Below are 23,426 nucleotides of genomic sequence, written 5' to 3'. Positions count from 1 at the left end.
ATGCTTTTTGTGAACGTTTATCGTGAGTAATTTAGTAAATTCACCGGAAGTGTTCGGTGGGAATGCTAGTTCTGAACGTCACATGCTAATGTAAAAAGCTGTTTTTTGATATAAATATCAACTTGATTGAACAGACATGCATGTATTGTATAACATAATGTCCTAGGTGTGTCATCTGATGAAGATCATAAAAGGTTAGTGCTGCATTTAGCTGTGGTTTTGTTTTTTGTGACATTATATGCTAGCTTGAAAAATGGGTGTCTGATTATTTCTGGCTGGGTACTCTGCTGACATAATCTAATGTTTTGCTTTCGCTGTAAAGCCTTTTTGAAATCGGACAGTGTGGTTAGATTAACGAGAGTCTTGTCTTTAAATAGCTGTAAAATAGTCATATGTTTGAAAAGTGGAAGTTTTTGGCTTTAGAGGAGTTTGTATTTCGCACCCCGCCCATCATTGGATATTGGAGCAGACGTTCCGCTAGCGGAACATCTAGATGTAAGAGGTTAACACTTGATTTGATTGAATCAAGGCCTAAGCCATCATAATATATATGGGGTGAGACAGGGATAAGGCATCCCTCTATCCTGCCTGGCTGCTTTTGTATACCTCTAAAAGCTTATATGATGACAAACCAATGTCAGACACTCACCTCACTCCACGCACCACACACCTGTGGGCACAGGGGATGCAGGTTGGGTGCCTTGTGAAAATTTGTCGACGAGTGGGTAACCCGCCTGTACCATCCGTCCTATTGGCCAACGTGCAATCATTGGAGAATAAGCTGGATGAGCTCACTTCAAGACTATCCTACCAACGGGACATTAAAAACTGTAATATCTTATGTTTCACCGAGTCGTGGCTGAACGACGAGCTGGATAATATACAGTTGCCTGGTTTTTCCGTGCATTGGCAAGACAAAACAGCTGCCTCCGGTAAGACAAGGGGTGGCAGTCTATGTCTATTTGTCAATAACAGCTGTTGCGCAAAATCAAATATTAAGTAAGTCTTGAGGTTTTGCTCGCCTGAGGTAGAGTATCTCATGATAAGCTGTAGACTACACTATTTACCAAGAGGGTAGCTGTCTATTTACCACCACAAACCGATGCTGGCACTAAGACCGCACTCAACAAGCTGTATAAAGACATAAGCAAGCAAGCATGTTACATGTGCAACAAGAGGAAAAAAACTCTAGACCACTTTTACTCCACACACAGAGACGGGTAGAAAGCTCTCCCTTGCCTTCCATTTGGCAAATCTGATCATAATTCTATCCTCCTGATTCCTACTTACAAGCAACAACTAAAGCAGGAAGTACCAGTGATTCGCTTAATAGGGAAGTGGTCAGATGATGCAGATCCTAAGCTACAGGACTGTTTTTCTAGCACAGACTGGAATATGTGCCGGGACTCATCCGATTGCATTGAGGAGTATACCGGGTTCATCAATAAGTGCATTGATGACGTTGTCCCCACAGTGACCGGAGGTTCCCCAACCAGAAGCTATGGATTACAGGAAACATCCGCAATGAGCTAAAGGGTAGAGCTGCCGCTTTCAAGGAGCCGGACTCTAACCCGGACTCTTATAAGAAATGCTGCTATGCCCTCAGATCAACCATCAAACATGCAAAGCGTAAATACAGGACTAAGATTGAATCCTACTACACCGGCTCCGACGCTCGTCGGATGTGGCAGGGTTTGCAAATTATTACTGACTACAAAGGGAAGCAATGAGACAGCCTATAGGGAGGAGGTCAGAGACCTGGAAGTGTGGTGCCAGAACAACAAGCTCTCCCTCAAAGTGATCAAGACAAAGGAGATGATTGTGGACTTCAGGCAAAGGAGAGCCAAGCACACCCCCATTCTCATCGACGAGGCTGTAGTGGAGCAGGTTGAGCGCTTCAAGTTCCTTGTTGTCCACATCCCCAACAAACTATCATGGTCCAAACACACCAAGACAGTCGTGAAGAGGGCACGACAATGCCTATTCACCATCAGGAGACTGAAAAATTGTGGCATGGGTCCTCAGATCCTCAACTAGTTATACAGCTGCATCATCGAGAGCATCCTGACTGGTTGCATCACCACCTGGTACGGCAACTGCTCGGACTCCGACCGCAAGGTGCTACAGAGGGTTGTGCGTACGGCCCAGTGCATCTCTGGGGCTAAGCTTCCTGCCATCCAAGACCTATATACCATGCGGTGTCAGAGGAAGGGGCTAAAAATTGCCAAAGACTCCAGCCACCCTAGTCATAGACTGTTCTCTCTGCTACTGCAAGGCAAGCGGCACCGGAGCGCCAAGTCTAGGTCCAAAAGACTTCTTAACAGCTTCTACCACCAAGCCATAAGACTGCTGAACAGCTAATCAAATGGCTACCCGGACTATTTACATTGACCCCCCCCCTTTTCACACTGCTACTACTCACTGTTTATTATCTATGCATAGTCACTTTACCCCTACCTCCATGTACATATTACATCAATTACCTTGACTAACCTGTACTCCCGCAGATTGACTCGGTACCGGTACCCCCTGTATATAGCCTCGTTATTGTTATTATATTGTTGCTCTTTTATTTTTTACTTTGGTTTATATACTATTTAGAGTTTTTAACTCTTATTTTTCTTAAAACTGCATTGTTGGTTAAGGGCTTGTAAGTAAGCATTTCACAGTAAGGTCTACACCTGTTGTATTTGGAGCATGTGACAAATCAAATTTGATTTGATTTAACTTCTTATGGGCAGGTGGGATGGTAGCGTCCCACCTGGCCAACATCCGGTGAAATTGGAGAGCGTGAAATTCAAACTACAAAATTATAAATATTTAACTTTCATAAAATCACAAGTGTAATACATCAAAATAAAGCTTAACTTCTTGTTAATCCATCCGCTGTGTCAGATTTCAAAAAGGCTTTACGGCAAAAAGCACACCATGCAATTATCTGAGGACAGCGCCCCGCATGAAAAAACATATTTCAACCAGGCAGGTGCGCCACGAAAGTCAGAAATAGCGATATAATAGATGCCTTACCTTTGATGATCTTCTTCTGTTGGCACTCCAAAAGGTCCCAGTTACATCACAAATGGTCCTTTTATTCGATAATGTACTTCTTTATATCCATAAAAGCTCAGTTTAGCTGGCACGCTTCAGTCAATAATCCACCCAGTTTCCCTCCATCAAAATGCATACAAAATGAATCCCAAACGTTACTAATAAACTTTCCAAACAAGTCAAACAATGTTTATAATCAAACCTTAGGTACCCTAATACGTAAATAAAAGCTAAAATTTAAGACGGAGAATAGTTATTGTCTTTACCGGAGAAAAATACCAAAGAAGGCGCTCTCTTCAACTCGCTTGGAAACACTACAGCCAAAATGGGAGCCACCTAGAAAAACTACAAAACTACTAATTTTTCCAAAACCCAGCATGAAACTCTTTCTAAAGACTGTTGACATCTAGTGGAAGCCCTAGGAACTGCAATCTGGGAGGATTTCCACTTATAATAAAAGTGACAGCCATTGAAAACAGTGGTAGGCCGAATTTTTTGGGATGTTTTGTCCTCTGGGTTTTGCCTGCCATATCAGTTCTGTTATACTCACAGACATCATTTTAACAGTTTTAGAATCTTTAGAGTGTTTTCCATCCAAATCTACCAATTATATTCATATCCTAGCTTCTGGGCATAAGTAACAGGCAGTTTACTTTGGGCATGCTTTTCATCCGGACGTGAAAATACTGCCCCCTACCCAAGAGAGGTTAAATATTATGGTCTGCAGCTTATCATGACTTATTTCAACGCAAGACTTCCTTATCATTAAAGATTGCACACCGGCTGTTGTTATCAAAGAGACACACCCCTCCTCCCTTCATCTTACCCGAGTCTGAGGTCCGGTCTTGACGATGCATAGAAAAATATGAGAGATGTATATTATCCAAGTCTCCACTCTGAGATACATAGGATATTACAGGTTTTCAGGTACCATTGATAGAATAGTCTCGAACGGAGCTCATCCAGTTTGTTCTCCAGTGACTGCACGTTCGCCAATAGAACAGAGGGCAATGGCGGTCTATTTGCTCGCCGACAGTCTTGTCAGGATGCTGCCTCTCTCCCTCTCTTTCGCCGCCGCTTCCTCTTTCGAGTCCCGGGGATCAGGGTCTGGTCCAGAGTAAGCAGAACGTACAGAGGTGCCAAATAAATGAAGTAGAACTGTTAATCTAAATTGAGATTAGTGATCACTGCTCTGTTATCCAATAGCTGTTTTCGGTCATAAGAAAGACTATTAAGTTTTGATTTCCAGCGGGGGGTAAAAATACTTTTTTTCTCTATCTCATTAATCCACCCAACATAAGTTTTAATAATTGTCAGTAATTAGCCCAAGGGTAATTGGCGCTGCATCATTTGTGGGGGACGACATGTTTACTGTTGATTTATTTCAGCAATTTTAGGGCTTTTGTAAAGTTGTTGTTGGTTGGCATTTTACCCTGTTTTAATGTTACTCCTGAATCACTACGATCAATAAAATAGTTTTTCTTGAGTGTACTTTTAACAGAGCTGAGATTGACATCAAATTGCATTAACCTTATTGCTTACGCCTATACAGTTGTTTCAGATCTACACAAGTGCCTAGGGAGAAGGGGTTAGGGTTTGCTTCTGGACAGGGCCTAACTATACTTGCCCAATAAGCCCATGCCCCTAGGGTTTATCCTTATTGGGACAGTCGTTAGAGCGTTCATCATTGGTGCTGATGGCCTGGGTTCCTCACGCTACTCTCACATTCTTAGAAATATATGTTAATGTCATTATTTGGCAACAGTTACAACACCCCTGACTGATCGAATTAAAATCTGTTTCTCATCGAAAGATGGGAATCTGTAGGATTACACCTTCATCACAAAATCGGACAAAAATGTATCGATTCTCCCATTCCTCTCCCAAAAATTTGAAAAGCTGTTGCGCAGCAACTCACTGCCTTCCTGAAGAAAAACAATGTATACGAAACGCTTCAGTCTAGTTTTAGACCCCATCATAGAACTGAGACTGCACTTGTGAAGGTGGTAAATTACCTTTTAATGGCATCAGACCGAGGCTCTGCATCTGTCCTCGTGCTCCTAGACCTTAGTGCTGCTTTTGAAACCCTCGATCACCACGTTCTTTTGGAGAGATTGGAAACCCAATCTTGGTCTACACGGACAAGTTCTGGCCTGGTTTAGATCTTATCTGTCGGAAAGATATCAGTTTGTCTGTGTAGATGGTTTGTATTCTGACAAATCAACTGTAAATTTCGGTGTTCCTCAAGGCTCCGTTTTAGGACCACTATTGTTTTCACTATATATTTTACCTCTTGGTGATGTCATTCGGAAACATAATGTTAACTTTCACTGCTATGCGGACGACACACAGCTGTATATTTTGATGAAACATGGTGAAGCCCCAAAATTTCCCTCCCTGGAAGCTTGTGTTTCAGACATAAGGAAGTGGATCACGGCAGATTTTCTACTTTTAAACTCGGACAAAACAGAGATGCTAGTTCTAGGTCCCAAAAAACAAAGACATCTTCTGTTGAATCTGACAATTAATCTTGATAGTTGTACAGTCGTCTCAAATAAAACTGTGAAGGACCTCAGCGTTACTCTGGACCCTGATCTCTCTTTTGACAAACATATCAGGACTGTTTCAAGGACAGCTTTTTTCCATCTTCGTAACATTGCAAATGAAACTTTCTGTCCAAAAATTATGCAGAAAAACGTATCCATGCTTTTGTCACTTCTAGGTTAGACTACTGCAATGCTCTACTTTCCGGCTACCTGGATAAAGCACTAAATAAACTTCAGTTAGTGCTAAACACGTCTGCTAGAATCTTGACCAGAACCAAAACATTTGATCATATTATTCCAGTGCTAGCCTCTCTCACTGTCTTCCTGTTAAGGCTAGGGCTGATTTCAAGGCTTTACTGCTAACCTACAAAGCATTACATGGGCTTGCTCCTACCTATCTTTCCGATTCGGTCCTGCCGTACATACCTACACGTACGCTACGGTCACAAGACGCAGGCCTCCTTACTGTCCCTAGAATTTCTAAGCAAACATCTGGAGGCAGGGTTTTCTCCTATAGAGCTTCATTTTATGGAATGGTCTGCCTATCCATATGAGAGACGCAGACTCAGTCTCAACCGCAAACTCAGTCTTTTTATAAGAATATTTTTTTATATCTATTTGTTCACCTTTATTTAACCAGGTAGGCCAGTTGAGAACAAGTTCTCATTTACAACTGCAACCTGGCCAAGATAAAGAAAAGCAGTGCGACAAAAACAACAACACAGAGTTACACATAAACATACAGTCAATAACACAATAGAAACATCTATGTACAGGGTGTGCAAATGTAGAAGAGTTGGGAAGTAAGGCAATACATAGGCCATAGAGGCGAAATAATTACAATTTAGCATTAACACTGGAGTGATAGATGTGCAGATGATGATGTGCAAGTAGAGATACTGGGGTGCAAAATAGCAAGAGGGTAAATAACAATATGGGGATAAGATAGTTGGGTGTGCTATTTACAGATTGGCTGTGTACAGGTACAGTGATTGGTAAGCTGCTCTGACAGCTGATGCTTAAAGTTAGAGAGGGAGAAATAAGTGATTTTTGCAATTCGTTCCAGACATTGGCAGCAGAGAACTGGAAGGAAAGGCGGGCAAAGAAAGGTTGACTTTGTGGATGACCAGTGAAATATACCTGCTGGAGCGCGTGCTATGGGTGGGTGTTGCTATGGTGACCAGTGAGCTGAGATAAGGCAGGGCTTTACCTAGCAAAGACTTATAGTTGACCTGTAGCCAGTGGGTTTGGCGACAAATATGTAGTGAGGGCCAGCCACCGAGAGCATACAGATCACGGTGGTGGGTAGTATATTGGGCTTTGGTGACAAAACGGATGGCACTGTGAGACTACATCCAGTTTGCTGAGTAGAGTGTTGGAGGCTATTTTTTAAATGACATCGGTGAAGTCAAGGATCGGTAGGATAGTCAGTTTTACAAGGGTATGTTTGGCAGCATGAGTGAAGGAGACTTTGTTGCAAAATAGGAAGCCGATTCAAGATTTCATTTTGGATTGGAGATGCTTAATGTGAGTTTAGAAGGAGAGTTTACAGTCTAACCAGAGACCCCTAGGTATTTGTAGTTGTCCACATATTCTAAGTCAGAACCGTCCAGAGTAGTGATGCTAGTCAGGCGGTCGGGTGCGGGCAGCAAACAGTTGAAGAGCATGCACTTAGTTTTACTAGCATTTAAAAGCAGTCAGAGGCCACGGAAGGAGTGTTGTATGGCATTGAAGCTCATTTGTAGGTTTGTTAGCACAGTGTCCAAAGAATGGCCAGATCCAATCAAATCAAATTTTATTTGTCACATACACATGGTTAGCAGATGTTAATGCGAGTGTAGCGAAATGCTTGTGCTTCTAGTTCCGACCGTGCAGTAATATCTAACAAGTAATCTAACAATTTCACAACAACTACCTTATACATACAAGTGTAAAGGAATGAATGAGAATATGTACATATAAATATATGAGTGATGGCCGAACGGCATAGGCAAGATGCAGTAGATGGTATAGAGTACAGTATATACATATGAGATGAGTAATGTAGGGTATGTAAACATTATATAAAGTGGCATTGTTTAAAGTGACTTGTGATACAGTTATTACATCCCATTTTTAATTATTAAAGTGGCTAGAGATTTGAGTCAGTATGTTGGCAGCAGCCACTCAATGTTAGTGATGGCTGTTTAACAGTCTGATGGCCTTCGTGCAAACTTCACTACCCTCTGGAGAGCCTTACGGATGTGGGCGGAGCAGATGCCGTACCAGGCGGTGATACAGCCCGACAGGATGCTCTCGATTGTGCATCTGTAAAAGTTTGTGAGTGTTTTTGCTGACAAACCAAATTTCTTCAGCCTCCTGAGTAGGCGCTGTTGCGCTGTTGCGCCTTCTTCAAGACGCTGTCTGTGTGGGTAGACCATTTCAGTTTTCCGTGATGTGTACGCCAAGGAACTTAAAACTTTCCACCTTCTCCACTACTGTCCCGTCGATGTGGATAGGGGGTGCTCCCTCTGCTGTTTCCTGAAGTCCACGATCATCTCCTTTGTTTTGTTGACGTTGAGTGTGAGGTTATTTTCCTGACACCACACTCCGAGGGCCCTCACCTCCTCCCTGTAGGCCGTCTCGTCGTTGTTGGTAATCAAGCCTACCACTGTAGTGTCGTCTGCAAACTTGATGATTAAGTTGGAGGCGTGCATTGCCACGCAGTCATGTGTGAACAGGGAGTACAGGAGAGGGCTGAGAACGCACCCTTGTGCGGCCCCTGTATAGAGGATCAGCGGGGTCGAGATGTTGTTTCCTACTCTCACCACCTGGGGGCGGCCCATCAGAAAGTCCAGGACCCAGTTGCACAGGGCCGGGTTGAGACCCAGGGTCTCGAGCTTAATGACGAGTTTGGAGGGTACTATGGTATTAACCTGTTAGGGCTAGGGGGCAGTATTTACACGGCCGGATAAAAAACGTACACGATTTAATCTGGTTACTACACCTACCCAGTAACTAGAATATGCATATAATTATTGGCTTTGGATAGAAAACACCCTAAAGTTTCTAAAACTGTTTGAAAGGTGTCTGTGAGTATAACAGAACTCATATGGCAGGCAAAAACCTGAGAAGATTCCTTACAGGAAGTGGCCTGTCTGACCATTCCTTGAGCTTCTTGCCTCTGTTTATTGAAGACTGAGGATCTTTGCTGTAACGTGACACTTCCTACGGCTCCCATAGGCTCTCAGAAGGCGGGAAAAAGCTGAATGATGTGATTCCAGCCCCAGGCTGAAACACATTAGCGCGTTTGGATAGTGGCCGATCAGAGGGCCATCAGACTAAGGCACGTGCACGAGGGGATCCCATGCTTTTACTTTCTCTCTCGTTGAATGTAAACAGGCTTTGCCGGTCGGAATATTATCGTTTTTTACGAGAAAAATGGCATAAAAATTGATTTTAAACAGCGGTTGACATGCTTCGAAGTACGGTAATGGAATATTTAGAATTTTTTTGTCACGAAATGCGTCGTGCTCGTCACCCTTCTTTACCATTCGGATAGTGTCTTGAACGCACGAACCATATAGAGGATATTTGAACATAACTATGGATTATTTGGGACCAAACCAACATTTGTTATTGAAGTAGAAGTCCTGGGAGTGCATTCTGACGAAGAACACCAAAGGTAATAACATTTTTCTTATAGTAAATCTGACTTTGGTGAGTGCTAAACTTGCCGGGTGTCTAAATAGCTAGCCGTGATGGCTGGGCTATCTACTTAGAATATTGCAAAATGTGCTTTCACCAAAAAGCTATTTTAAAATCGGACATATCGAGTGCATAGAGGAGTTCTGTATCTATAATTCTTAAAATAATTGTTATGCTTTTTGTGAACGTTTATCGTGAGTTATTTAGTAAATTGTTAGTAAATTCACCGGAAGTTTGCGGGGGGTATGCTAGTTCTGAACATCACATGCTAATGTAAAAAGCTGGTTTTTGATATAAATATGAACTTGATTGAACAAAACATGCATGTATTGTATAACATAATGTCCTAGGGGTGTCATCTGATGAAGATCATCAAAGGTTAGTGCTGCATTTAGCTGTGGTTTTGTTTTTGTGACATTATATGCTAGCTTGAAAAATGGGTGTCTGATTATTTCTGGCTGGGTACTCTGCTGACATAATCTAATGTTTTGCTTTCGTTGTAAAGCCTTTTTGAAATCGGACAGTGTGGTTAGATTAACGAGAGTCTTGTCTTTAATATGGTGTAAAATAGTCATATGTTTGAGAAATTGAAGTAATAGCATTTCTAAGGTATTTGAATAACGCGCCACAGGATTCCACTGGCTGTTACATAGGTGGAATGATTTCGTCCCACATACCCTAGAGAGGTTAAATCCTGAGCTGTAATCGATGAGCAGCATTCTTACATAGGTATTCCTCTTGTCCAGATGGGTTAGGGCAGTGTGCAGTGTGATTGCGATTGCATAGTCTGTGGACCTATTGGGGCAGTAAGCAAATTGGAGTGGGTCAAGGGTGTCAAGTAGGGTGGAGGTGATATGATCCTTGACTAGTCTCTCAAAGCACTTCATGATGACGGAAGTGAGTGCTACAGGGCGATAGTCATTTAGCTAAAGTTACCTTAGTATATTGGGAGCAGGAACAATAGTGGCTCTCTTGAAGCATGTGGGAACAGCAGACTGGGATAGGGATTGATTGAATATATCCGTAAACACACCAGTCAGCTCGTCTGTGCATGCTCTGACGATGCGGCTAGGGATGCCGTCTGGGCCGACAGCCTTGCGAGGATTAAAACGTTTAAATGTTTTACTCACGTTGGCTGCGGTGAAGGAGAGCCCACAGGTTTGGTAGCGGGCCGTTCAGTGGCACTGTATTGTGTGAGTGGCACTGATGTATACAGAATGGTGTTGTCTGCGTAGAGGTGGATCAGAGAATCACCAGCAGCAAGAGCGACATCATTGATATATACAGAGAAAAGAGTCAGCCCGATAATTGAACCCTGTGGCAGCCCTATAGATACTGCCAGAGGTCCGGACACCAGGCCTGCCTATTTGACACACTGAACTCTATCTGAGAAGTAGTTGGTGAACCAAGCGAGGCAGTCATTTGAGAAGCCAACGCTGCCAATAAGAATGCGGTGATTGACAGTGTCGAAAGCCTTGGCCAGGTCAATGGCGGTTATGATATTGCATAGGACGTGGCTGATGTTCACCCATGACCAGCTCGGAAACCTGATTGCATAGTGGAGAAGGTACGGTGGGATTCGAAATGGTCGGTGATCTGTTTGTTAACTTGGCTTTCGAAGACTTTAGATAGACAAGGTAGGTTTGACACATTAGATCTGGTAAAAGATAATACAAATGTTCCATCATCTTTGAAATGTAACAGTTTGGGTCTAGAGTGTCTCCCCCTTTGAAGAGGTGGATGACCGCGGCAGCTATCCAATATTTGGGGATCTCAGACGATACGAAAGAGAGGTTGAACAGGCTAGTAATAGGGGTTGCAACAATTTCGACGGATCATTTTAGAGAGGGTCCAGATTGTCTGACCCTGCTGATTTGTAAGGATCCAAATCTTGCAGCTCTTTCAGAACATCAGCTGTCTGGATTTGGGTGAAGGAGAAGCGGGGAGGGGGGGGGCTTGGGCAAGTTGCAGCAGGGGGTGCTGAGCTTTTGGCCAGGGTAGGGGTAGCCAGTTGGAAAGCATGGCCTGCTAGTAGAAAAATGCTTATTGAAATGATCAATTATTGTAGATTTATCGGTGGTGAAAGTGTTTCCTAGCCTCAGTGCAGTGAGCAGCTGGGAGGAGGTGTTCTTATTCTTCATGAACTTTACAATATCCCAACTTTTTGGAATTAGTGCTACAGGATACAAATTTCTGTTTGAAAAAGCTAGCCTTAGCTTTCCTAACTGACTGAGTATATTGGTTCCTGACTTCCCTGAAAAGTTGCATATCGCGGGGGCTATTCGATGCTAATGCAGAATGCCACTTGATGTTTTTGTGTTCTGGTCAAAGGCAGTCAAGTCTGGGGTGAACCAAGGTCTATATCTGTTCTTAGTTCTACATATTTTGAATGGGGCATGCTTATTTAAGATGGTGAGGAAAGCACTTTTAAAGAGCAACCAGGCATCCTCTACTGACGGGATGAGGTCAATATCCTTCCAGGATACCCAGTCCAGGTCGATTAGAAAGGCCTGCTCGCTGAAGTATTTTATGGAGCATTTGACAGTGATGAGGGGTGGTCGTTTGACCGTGGACCCATTACGCACGCAGGCAATGAGGCAGTGATCGCTGAGATCCTGGTTGAAGACAGCAGAGGTGTATTTAGAGGGCAAGTTGGTCAGGATGATATCTAAGAGGGTGCCCGTGGTTATGGATTTAGGGTTGTACCTGGTAGGTTCCTTGATAATTTGTGTGAGATTGAGGGCATCAAGCTTAGATTGTAGGATGGCCGGGGTGTTAATTATGTCCCAGTTTAGGTACAAACTCTGAAGATAGATGGGGGGCAATCAATTCACATATGGTGTCCAAGGCACAGCTGGGGGCAGAACGCAGTCTATAACAGGCGGCAACGGTGAGAGACTTGTTTGTGGAAAGGTGGATTTTTAAAAGTAGAAGCTCGAATTGTTTGGGCAAAGACCTGGATATTATGACGCAACTCTGCAGGCTGTCTCTGCAGTAGATTGCAACTCCGCCCCCTTTGGCAGTTCTATCTTGTCGGAAAATGTTATAGTTAGGGATGGAAATTTCAGGATTTTTGGTGGCCTTCCTAAGCCAGGATTCAGACACGGATAGGACATCCGGGTTGGCGGAGTGTGCTAAATCAGGTAATAAAAGAAACGTAGGGAGGAGGCTTCTAATGTTAACATGCATGAAACCAAGGCTTTTACGGTTACAGAAGTCAACAAATGAGAGCACCTGGGGAATGGGAGTGGTGTAGGGGGCTGCAGGGTCTGGGTTAACCTCTATATCACCAGAGGAACAGAGGAGGAGTAGGATAAGGGTATGGCTGAAGGCTATAAGAACTGGTCGTCTAGTGCGTTCGGAACAGAGAATAAAAGGAGCAGATTTCTGGGTGCGGAAGAATCGATTCAAGGCATAATGTACAGACAAGGAAGGGTATGGTAGGATGTGAGTACAGTGGAGGTAAACCTAGGCATTGAGTGACAATGAGAGAGGTTTTTTCTCTAGAGGCACCAGTTAAGCCAGGTGAGGTCACTGCACGTGTGGGGGGTGGAACAAAAGTTAAGGCATATTGGGCAGGGCTGGAGGCTCTACAGAGAAATAAGACAATAATCACTAACCAAAACAGCAACAGACAAGTCATATTGACATTAGGGAGAGGCATGTGTAGCCGAGTGATCATAGGGCTCAGTGAGTAGCAATAGATGAGTCAGGGAGCCAATTCAGTAGTGCTACTACGCTAGGCAAGCTCGAGACATGGCGATTCAGACAGCTAGCGGGCCGGATGCTAGCAAATGGGCCTCAGGGGACGTCGTAACGGAAGAGCCTGTTGAAACCACCTCGGACAGTTATGTCGGCAGACCAGTCGTGATGGATCAGCGGGGCTCCGTGTCGGCAGTAAAGGGTCCAGGCCAATTGGCAAACAAGGTATTGTAGCCCAAGAATTGGCTGATGGACGTCTTTGGCTAGCCTGGAGATGGGCCTAGCTCCGCGCTAGCTCCAGGCTAACTGGTGCTTTCTTCGGGACAGCGACATTTGCCAGGAGTAGCCCCTCGGATAGCAGCTAGCTAGCTGCGATGATCCGGTGTAAAGGTTCAGAGCTAGCGGTAGGAATCCAGAGATGTGGTAGAGAAAAAGCAGTTCGTTATGCTCTGGGTTGATATCGCGCTGTGCAGACTGGCAGGAATTGACCGAGCTGAGGCTGGCTGATGTCCGAGTAGTCAGTGGGTACCTGACTACTAGCTTGGAGCTAGTTAGCTGGCTAGCTTCTGGTGGTGGTTCACGTTCTAAAGTATAAAAAATAGCAGATCCGTACCACATTGGTTGAGACGTGTTGCAGGAGAGTATGTTCTGTCCATAGATGGAAATTGAGATTAAAAATATATACGAAATATATACGAAGAAAACGATATATACACGGGACGGGACAAGACAAAAACAGACATCCGACTGCTACGCCATCTCTTCAGTAGGTCCTATAATTGAGTGTAGTCTGGCCCAGGTGTGTGAAGGTGAAAGGAAAGGCACTGGAGCAACGAACCGCCCTTGCTGTCTCTGCCTGGCCAGTTCTCCTCTCTCCACTGGGATTCTCTGACTCAAACCCTGTTACAGGGGCTGAGTCACTGGCTTACTGGTGCTCTTCCATGCCATCCCTAGGAGGGGTGCGCCACTTGAGTGGGTTGAGTCGCTGACGTGATCTTCCTGTCCGGGTTGGCACCCCCCTTTGGGTTCGTGCCGTGAGGGAGATCTTCGTGGGCTATACTCGGCCTTGTCTCAGGATAGTAAGTTGGTGGTTGAAGATATCCCTCTAGTGGTGTGGGGGCTGTGCTTTGGCAAAGTGGGTGGGGTTATATCCTGCCTGTTTGGCCCTGTCCGGGGGTATCGTTGTACGGGGCCACAGTGTCTCCCGACCCCTCCTGTCTCAGCCTCCAGTATTTATGCTGCAATAGTTTGTGTAGGGGGGGCTAGGGTCAGTCTGTTATATCTGGAGTATTTCTCCTGTCTTATCCCACATCCTGTGTTAATTTAAGTATGCCCTCTCTAATTCTCTCTCTCTTTTTTTCTCTCTCTCCCTTTTGCTTTCTCTCTCTCTCTCGAAGGACCTGAGCCCTAGGACCATGCCTCAGGACTACCTGGCTTGATGACTCCTTGCTGTCCCCAGTCCACCTGGTTGTGCTGCTGCTCCAGCTTCAACTGTTCTGCCTGCGGCTATGGAACCCTGACCTGTTCACCGGACGTGCTACCTTGTCCCAGACCTGCTGTTTTGAACTCTCTAGAGACAGCAGGAGCGGTAGACATACTCTGAATGATCGGCTATGAAAAGCCAACTGACATTTACTCATGAGGTGCTGACCTGTTGCACCCTCTACAACCACTAGGATTATTATTATTTGACCCTGCTGGTCACCTATGAATATTTGAACATATTGGCCATGTTCTGTTATAATCTCCACCCGGTACAGCCAGAAGAGGACTGGCCACCCCTCATAGCCTGGTTCCTCTCTAGGTTTCTTCCTAGGTTCCGGTCTTTCTAGGGAGTTTTTTCTAGCCACCGTGCTTCTACACCTGCATTGCACGCTGTTTTGGGTTTTAGGCTGGGTTTCTGTACAGCACTTTGTGACATCAGCTGATGTAAGAAGAGCTTTATAATTGATTGATTGATGACCACATTTCCACTACCTCTCATAAAGTGTTAGTACTTATTAATTCTATATAGCTGGACATCTCTCCATCATCTTCTTGAAATGCACTTTGAAGTGAATCTCAGCTCTGTTAAAAGTACACTTTAGAAAAACAGCTTTATTGATCAGGAGTAACATTAAAACAGGGTGAAATGACCTACCAACATTATACCACTATACAGAAAGCCTGAAAATTGCTGAGAAAATAGTAAGATTAACTGATAACTGACGCAGACATGGTGCTGTAGCAGAAAGATTGGAAGGACATGAACCAAGATGTTGTGAGTTCAAATCCCAGGTGAGGACAAGATGAATATGAATTACTGTATATATGCACAGTGTATTGATGTATGTCAATCTGTGTCAAATATGTAAATTGAAAACACTGCATGTTAAAAGCACTGTGGGTGTCCCTAACCTTGCCAAAGATCAGTGGTTCACCAATCATGGCCTTGATGGGCTCGGCAACAGTAACAACGGGTGATGTGTAATGAAACCCTTTTATTTTGGGGAGAACGTTTCTTTGGGATCTTCAGGTGACGTCCTGACAACTGATACAGAGAAATGTTCCAGCAACGTTCCCATGAAACGTGTTTAGAACATTAATATATTTTATTCTGAGAACACGGCAACCCTGTTCTGTTTATGTTTGGTGGGACGTTGATGGAATATTGTCCGAATGCTCAGAAAATTGGACACAGGACTGTTTTTGCAACATTCCAATGAAACATGTCTAGAACATTAATATCTTATATTCTGAGAACATGGTAACCACGTTCTGATAAGCTCTGTTTGCCATTAAGGACATTTCTAACTCTAACACCAGGACATACTAAATAGGTTCTCATGAGGTTTTTGATAACATACGATGTTCTCCTAACTAACGGAAAACTAGACACTCAAATATCTGGGGAACATTAAGGGTAACATTGTAAAAATGTTCTCTTTCCCTAAAATTGTTAGCTGGGATAGGATCACAGCTGGGTGTGTGCATGTGAGAGAGAGTTTGTATGTGTGTGCATGTGTCTGTCTGTCTGTCTGTCTGTCTGTCTGTCTGTCTGTCTGTCTGTCTGTCTGTCTGTCTGTCTGTCTTTCAGTCCATCTGTCCGTCCATCTATCATCTGCTTTGCTTTCTGTGTCTGTCAATCGGTCAATTAGTATTGTATTTGGTAGTAAAGACAACATTGTCTGTTGTTGGCCATGAGGCAAAGACGATATAGCAATCTTTCTTTGAAAATTTCTGCCATGGGGCATGTGTGACAGACATCAGCAGCTCTGGGTGACAGGCTCAGGTTGTGTACAGTCTGGACCCCCGGTGGCTTGTTTAGGGCTGAGGGAGTAAGAAGGATCCGAGCTTAGAGAGAACAGTAGGGGATGGAGAGAGAGAAGGGGGTTAGAGACAAGAAATCTCTAGCAAGTTAGTGATGTGACCCACTCTGTTATAGGAGAGCCAAGAAATAGCGGAAGTAAGTAAGCGAGGCAAAGGCAGAGAAAAAAAGCAAAGAGACACAAATTAGAGAAAGAGAAATAAAAGAAGAGGAAAAGAGAGAGTACAGTAGGGCTTCTATCTCCATGGAGACCAACCCCAAAATACACCAGCTACCCTCGAGGGGGGCTCTAATCCTGTTTCAGTAGAATGAGGGGAGGGGAGCAACACACACAGAGGCCTTGTTGAAACTCACTGAACACAGAGTGGGGGGGTAAGTGTGTTTATTTGTGTTTGTTTGCTTGCTTGTGTGTGTGTATGTGTGTGTGTGTTTGTGCATGCACATGACTGTGTGTGCATGTGAAACAAACGAGTGCCAAAGTAAACCAACAACAATACCATCAATCACTCCCATCCCTGAGAGTCACCCTCTCACCCTCTCCCTCCCTCCTCCCCCGGGGTCACTCACCCTCCATGGGGGTGTTGCTGTCGGGCCGGTTGGCAAACACCACATCCACATACTCCAGCTGCATCCTCTGTAGAGAGCTCCTCAGACCTGCAGGACAGAGAGAGAGAGAGAGAGAGAGAGAGGAAGATGGAGGGGGTGGTGGATAGAGGGAGAGAGATGGGCAGAGAGGGAGCGGGAGGGTGAGAGAGAGAAAAGGAAATGAGAGAGCGAGAGAGAGAGAGAGAGAGAGAGAGAGAGAGAGGTAAACACCTGTTAGAAACCTGCAGTTACAGAACACAACAAGCCACAGAAGATCTGAGGGAAGGTGAGGGAGACCTTTCCTCCTCTGTCTCTCTCATCCTGTCAGATGAAGGCTTTGCTGTTTGAATCCCAAGAGGAGAGGAGAGAGGGAAGAGGGTTGAGGGGTATAGATGAATGAGGTATTGTGTCTGTCAGCTCAGCTCAGCTCCATTCACAAAAACAAATAGGAGAGCAGACATAGATGAAAGGATGGAGAGAGGAGAGGAGAGGATGGGACACAAGAAGACAGGAAAGGCAAAGAAAGGAGGTGTATACCTGAGTGTGTACATATGTGTGTTTGGAAAAGTGTGTTTACGTGTATACTGTATGAGTGTCTGTGCATGTGTGTGTGTACGTGTGTGTATACGTGTGTACATTTCTGTGACAGATGAATGCCAGCCAGAGTTAATCCTGTGAGGGAGTCATGCTCTCCCCTGTCACCATTCACAATCTTAATCCATGTCCTGTCATCTGCAACCCGGTAATCCCAGGAACATTACACATGTGCGCACACATGCATGTGCATGCGCACACACACACTAATCTGAGCCTGCTCTGCCATGATTTTTAGAAGGCTCTGAAGGGACTCTATTTTGAAGTGACTCACACACACTCACACGACTTGTACTGATTAAGCAGTCTTAAGGCCTCTACGTGCCTCTATTTTTGGAGATTAGAGAGAAGTGGATAGAAGGGTAATACATCAAATGAATTCCATTGGTGGATATGGGATAAAGGAGGAAACAAGCAAGGTCATGAACAAAGTCCTGTTTAAAAATCTCTTTAAATATCCTGTCAATCAGTAAATAAAACCACCAAAAACCATCCTTGTCAAACACCAGTTTGCCTCACTAGTCCTCTACTCTTGACTGTAGGAACCAGTTTAGACATCCATCAGAGATATGAATACTGTCGTCAACTGTCTTTCTCGGCCCAACATCGATTATCTTAAGGTGACACCGCCACACCTGCCAATGCCCTTCAAAAAATGCTGTGAACAGCAGTCTCTTTTAGACGATCAGATGCTACATCGATTAGCCAGCAGTGACATCCACAACAACAGTTTAAATAGGTTGTCAACAACTGTGTCTCTCAGCCAATCAGATACTGCATCGATTAGCCTGCAGTGACATCCACATCAACAGTTTAAATAGGTTGTCAACAACTGTGTCTCTCAGCCAATCGTGTCCTTCATCAGTTAGCCTGCGGTGACATCCACCACATTATGGTGACACAGGCGCTGTGCCTTAGTATTGTTATCTATCCTCCAGGCAGGACAGCTGAGCCCAACTAATTGGTTATGCTCTCTTTCTCTCCCTTCCTATGTTTTCTCACTTTCTCTCACTTTATCTTTCCCGCTCTCTTCCTCTCTCTCCTCCCTCCCTCTCTCTCTGTCTCTCCCCCCTTCTCCCCATTCTTTATCTCTCATACTAAACATATGATTCTGTTCTTCTTTGGGGGGAAAGTTAGAAGCTGATATGAATGTTAATACTATTTGAGAGTGCTGCAGGAGGTGCAGGCACTGTGTTGTGGACGGGACGTTGTTGGGCTGGATCAGGGACTTGGTTTGGGGTAGTGTGCGGATTGGGGTCATCTGGGTGTCAGGTTTAGCTGTGTAATACCCTAAAAACTGTAAAATAGGAGACTGGGGGGACTGAAAGGGGAAACATGGAAAGGTAAGGTGGGAGATGGCAGGAGAGGAAAGGAAAATAAAAGGAATGGTAAGGAGAGGACAGAAAATAACAGGCGAGGAGAGGAGAGGAGATGATAGGAGAGAAAAGAACAGGAGAGGACACTACAGGACACGAGGGTATGGGGGGGGCCCTCATGTCTAGCATATCATATTACAAATGGACCAACTCAAGACCCAGAGACATCCGACCCTGAGAGGTAGTAGAGACATACAGGTACTTCAAAAGAGGAGGTTAAGTTCAACTGAGCACACCGGAGGAAATAAAATAAAATTGTATTGGTCACATGCACATGGTTAGCAGATGTTATTGCGAATGTAGTGAAATGCTTATGCATCTAGATCCGACAGTGCAGCAGTTTCTAAGAATTTCCCAACAAAACCTAATATCTAACAAATTCCACAACAAAGCCTAATACACACAATCTAGTAAAGGAATGGGATACGAATATATAAGTATAAAACATATGGATGAGCAGTGACAGAGCAGCTAAGATGCAATAGATAGTAAAGAATAGATAGTGAAGGATACAATATACATTATATACTGTATTTATGAGATGAGTAATGCGAGATATGTAAACATTCTTAAGTGGCATTATTAAAGTGACTAGTGTTCCATTTATTAAAGTGGCCAATGATATCAATTCTGTAGGTAGGCAGCGGCCACTCTGTGTTAGTGGTGGCTGTTTAACAATCTGATGGCCTTGAGATAGAAGCTGTTTTTCAGTCTCTCGGTCCCAGCTTTGATGCACCTGTACTGACTTTGCCTTCTGGATGGAAGCGGGGTGAACAGGCAGTGGCTCGGGTGGTTATTGTCCTTGATGATCTTTTTTGCCTTCCGGTGACATCGGGTGCTGTAGGTGTCCTGGAGGGCAGGTAGTTTGCCCCGGTGATGCGTTGTGCAGACCGCACCACCCTCTGGAGAGCCTTGCAGTTATGTGAGGTGCAGTTGCCATACCAGGCGGTGATACAGCCCAACAGGATGATCTCAATTGTGCACCTGTAAAAGTTTGTGAGGGTTTTCAGTGACAAGCCACATTTTTTCAGCCTCCTGAGGTTGAACAGGCGCTGTTGCGCCTTCTTCACCACACTGTCTGTGTGCGTGGATCATTTCAGTTTGTCGGTGATATGTACCCCGAGGAACTTAAAACTTTCCACCTTCTCCACTGCTGTCCCGTCGATGTGGATAGGGGGCTGCTCCATTTGCTGTTTCCTGAAGTCCACGATCATCTCTTTTGTTTTGCTGACATTGAGTGAAAGGTTATTTTCCTGACACCACACTCCGAGGGCCCTGTCCTCCTCCTTGTAGGCCGTCTCATCGTTGTTAGTAATCAAGCCTACTACTGTTGTGTCGTCTGCAAACCTGATGATTGAGTTGGAGGCATGCATGGCCACGCAGTCGTGAGTGAACAGGGAGTACAGGAGGGAGCTGAGAACGCACCCTTGTGGGGCCCCAGTGTTAAGATTCAGCGGAGTGGAGATGTTGTTTCCTACCTTCACCACCTGGGGGCGCCCGTCAGGAAGTCCAGGACCCAGTTGCACAGGGCGGGGTCGAGACCCAGGGTCTCAAGCTTAATTATGAGTTTGGAGGGTACTATGGTGTTGAATGCCGAGCTGTAGTCAATGAACAGCATTCTTGCAGCAATCAATCACAAGAGAGAGGGAGAAGAGAGAAAATAAAAAGTGATGTGGATATGAAAAGGAGGGGATTATAGAGGTAAACTGGGGCATGGAGTGATGTGGAGGACAAGACAGAAGGAAGAGGAAATCAGCCACTTTACCTTCAATTATGTGCTTTCTGTTGAGTCCTCTCTCTGTCTCCGCTCTGGAAAAGAACACAGAAGTAAATATACACACAGAAAAGTATACACAAAAGGGCACACACCAGTGCATGCACACACAAACACACACACACACACACAGAGAGAGACACAGACACATAGACATACAGACGCACAGATTTACAGTGACTAGAGCATTGAACTCGTCCCACCAGCCTCTAATGAGCTGTCTACAAATCGATGAATAAACAAGAGACACAACAGGCCCTGGGAAGTGTCGGTAGCAACAAAACAAACTTTATCGTCTGTCAGCACTGAAAATGCAATGCCCTGTAATCTGTCATAGTGGATGTCTGAGTCAATGACAAACTGTCAGCGACATCATCCTCATCTACCCAGCCCTCCACCATTACTATCCATCTTCTCCCCCTACCTTCAAACCTTTCTTTGTCTTTCTCTCCTTATTTTTTTCTTCATGTTCACCCCCTCTCTTTTTATAATATATGCCACTTAACAGACAAAGCAACTTACAATAATGCTTGAATACATTTTACACATGGGTGGCCCCAGCAGGAATCAAACCCACAACCTTTTGCATTGCAAGTGACATGCTCTACTGACAGAGCCACACAGACTCTCTTTTCTTTCTCTGAGAGTTGGGGACTGATATTCCAGGCACACAGAGAACTGTAGCGTGGGGCTGAGTCATCCTGGATCTCTGGCTGTGTTATTCTCTGTTATGTTATCGGCTGCCCCAGCTGTGTGTGCGAGTCTGTTCAGAGACGCAGAGAGCCTCGTCAGGCCCCAAACAGACGGCCAGGCTGGTTGTTAATCATGTCTCTCTCTCTCTCTCTCTCTCTCTCTCTCCAGGTCCACAGTAAAGAGGGTTGTGTCACCACAGAACCACTCGGATACTTCAAAGATAGAGCTCTTTGAGCTCTATGGTACCGTATTGCTGTGCGCTATTTTTGGCCTGAGTATGTGCACAAATCTTAGACACCCTCCTTCATCATAGTGCAAATCCAGCCTTGTGGCTCTAGTGCACTGTAAAGGAAGAGAGTTTTAGTTGAGACTTGACCTGCAGACACGACAGAGCCAGTAGCAGACACAGGAACGACTCCGACCTGACCAATTGTCTAGATTCTCATTAGGAACCTCAAATAGACAGGATATGTCTAATAAAGAGAAGATGAACAGGTTAGAGCTCTCTGATGGATGATCCTGTTCAACTTCTGTCAAGACAGAACTCAGACAGAACTCAGACAGAATTCAGACAGTATACGGTATAGGAGAGCCTCAGTACAGACCGTTCAAAGATCTATCCTATTTCACGCACCTCAGAATCACATTGGCGTGGTGCTCAGAATGTCTGAGGAGGAACATACTTACTTTCCTCCCCAGTAGAGCTTGGTGGTGATCACCAGACTTGACCTCCTACATAAAGACAAAGGGGAGAGATCAGCCAGCCAGGCAGACAGAGATCAGACAGACAGACAAACAGAGGGAAAGACATGGACATCCTTATCCATATCCTGATGAATATCAATAGCCTTATGTTAGGTCTTAATACTGTAGGGGAGTCAACAATATGGATCCTTTAGCTTTTTATACATGTTATTCAAGTATGAAGAAAAGTATTCTGGGACACTTTCTCTGAACTTTGATAGGATACAGTGTATCTACTCAAAGTAAAGTCAAATCCCCATTGCTTGGCTGTTTAATGTTTAAATCGGAGGCGGTGACCCGACATGAAGAACTGGAGAGTGAAGACGTTATGATTGGAAATGTACATTGGAGAAATGAAGCAGCAAAGATGTATGAGATCAGTATGTGCTGATAGCTGAGGCCAGACCACCTACCAGTCTACCAGCCTTCGCAAAACCAAGAACACATAACTTTCCTCTGATTGCCATGGTTACTGCTGCAGACCTAGTTAGCAGATGGGTGGATCAGTTATATTGGTGATGAAATTGAGATAAATCTGTGGTTTGATTAACGGTAGACTAACAGTAGATTAACGTTTGTTAGCTGGCCCCGTCTATCTCTCTCTCTCTCTCTCACCCACACACACACACACACACACACACACACACACACACACACACACACACACAAAAGATGATACATACCTCCAGCACTTTTTCTTGATGATGTTCCCCAGGATTATCTCGGCTCTGTAATAAAGCAGGGATATTAACTCTAAGGGTGTGTGTGTGTGTATGTGTGTGTGTGTGTGTGTGTGTGTGTGTGTGTGTGTGTGTGTGTGTGTGTGTGTGTGTGTGTGTGTGTGTGTGTGTCTACATGGTAGTAGCTGAGACAGACAGACAATACAGTTGTCATGAATTTAATTTGCCTATTTCTCAGCGGTGCCGGTGGATAAACAAAAGGCCAAGACCAAGTGGTGCACAAAAAAGCCACAAAAAAGCTTTTTCTGATTAAGCTCGTGCCAAATTACGGAACCACATCAGCAAAGCTACCACATCATCCTCGACTGACGAAACACCATCGCAGGTGGAAGCTAGTAGTCCTACTGATGCATCAGCTAGCACTAGCAGCCTCCCAGTCTCGACAGAGACCTCACTGCCCGGGCCCGGCAATGACAGTGGCCTTGCTCCTCCTCTACTTCCTCCCCTCGAGAATAGTGAAGACCTCCTTCTCCTCCTCCTCTCCCAGAAAACCAAGCTGATGACTGCCAGAGACCCAGCGGCTAGTGGACTGGTTTTACGCACCACAAACTTTATTTCAAAGTTGCGCGAGAGCAGAAGTCGGCTAAGGTAGGCTATAGGTCTACAGGACAGTTCTATATTCCCCCAAAA

General features: G+C 44.7%; 1 protein-coding gene across 1 annotated transcript in view; it reads right to left on the bottom strand.

The window, feature by feature from the left end:
* LOC115169338 (voltage-gated potassium channel subunit beta-1) overlaps window positions 1-23,426 on the bottom strand; it is a 93,324-nt gene that overhangs the window by 33,544 nt on the left and 36,354 nt on the right. Inside the window, exons 5-8 of the mRNA XM_029724860.1 lie at window positions 22,740-22,784; window positions 22,000-22,044; window positions 20,611-20,654; window positions 16,858-16,944 (exon numbers count right to left, since the gene is read on the bottom strand). Coding sequence (XP_029580720.1) covers window positions 16,858-16,944; window positions 20,611-20,654; window positions 22,000-22,044; window positions 22,740-22,784 — 221 coding nt within the window. The remainder of the gene's footprint in view (window positions 1-16,857; window positions 16,945-20,610; window positions 20,655-21,999; window positions 22,045-22,739; window positions 22,785-23,426) is intronic.

The sequence above is a fragment of the Salmo trutta genome, chromosome 31 (assembly GCF_901001165.1).
Source record: "Salmo trutta chromosome 31, fSalTru1.1, whole genome shotgun sequence".
NCBI classification, from domain to species: Eukaryota; Metazoa; Chordata; class Actinopteri; order Salmoniformes; family Salmonidae; genus Salmo; species Salmo trutta.
This window is presented reverse-complemented; position numbering and strand designations above follow the sequence as displayed.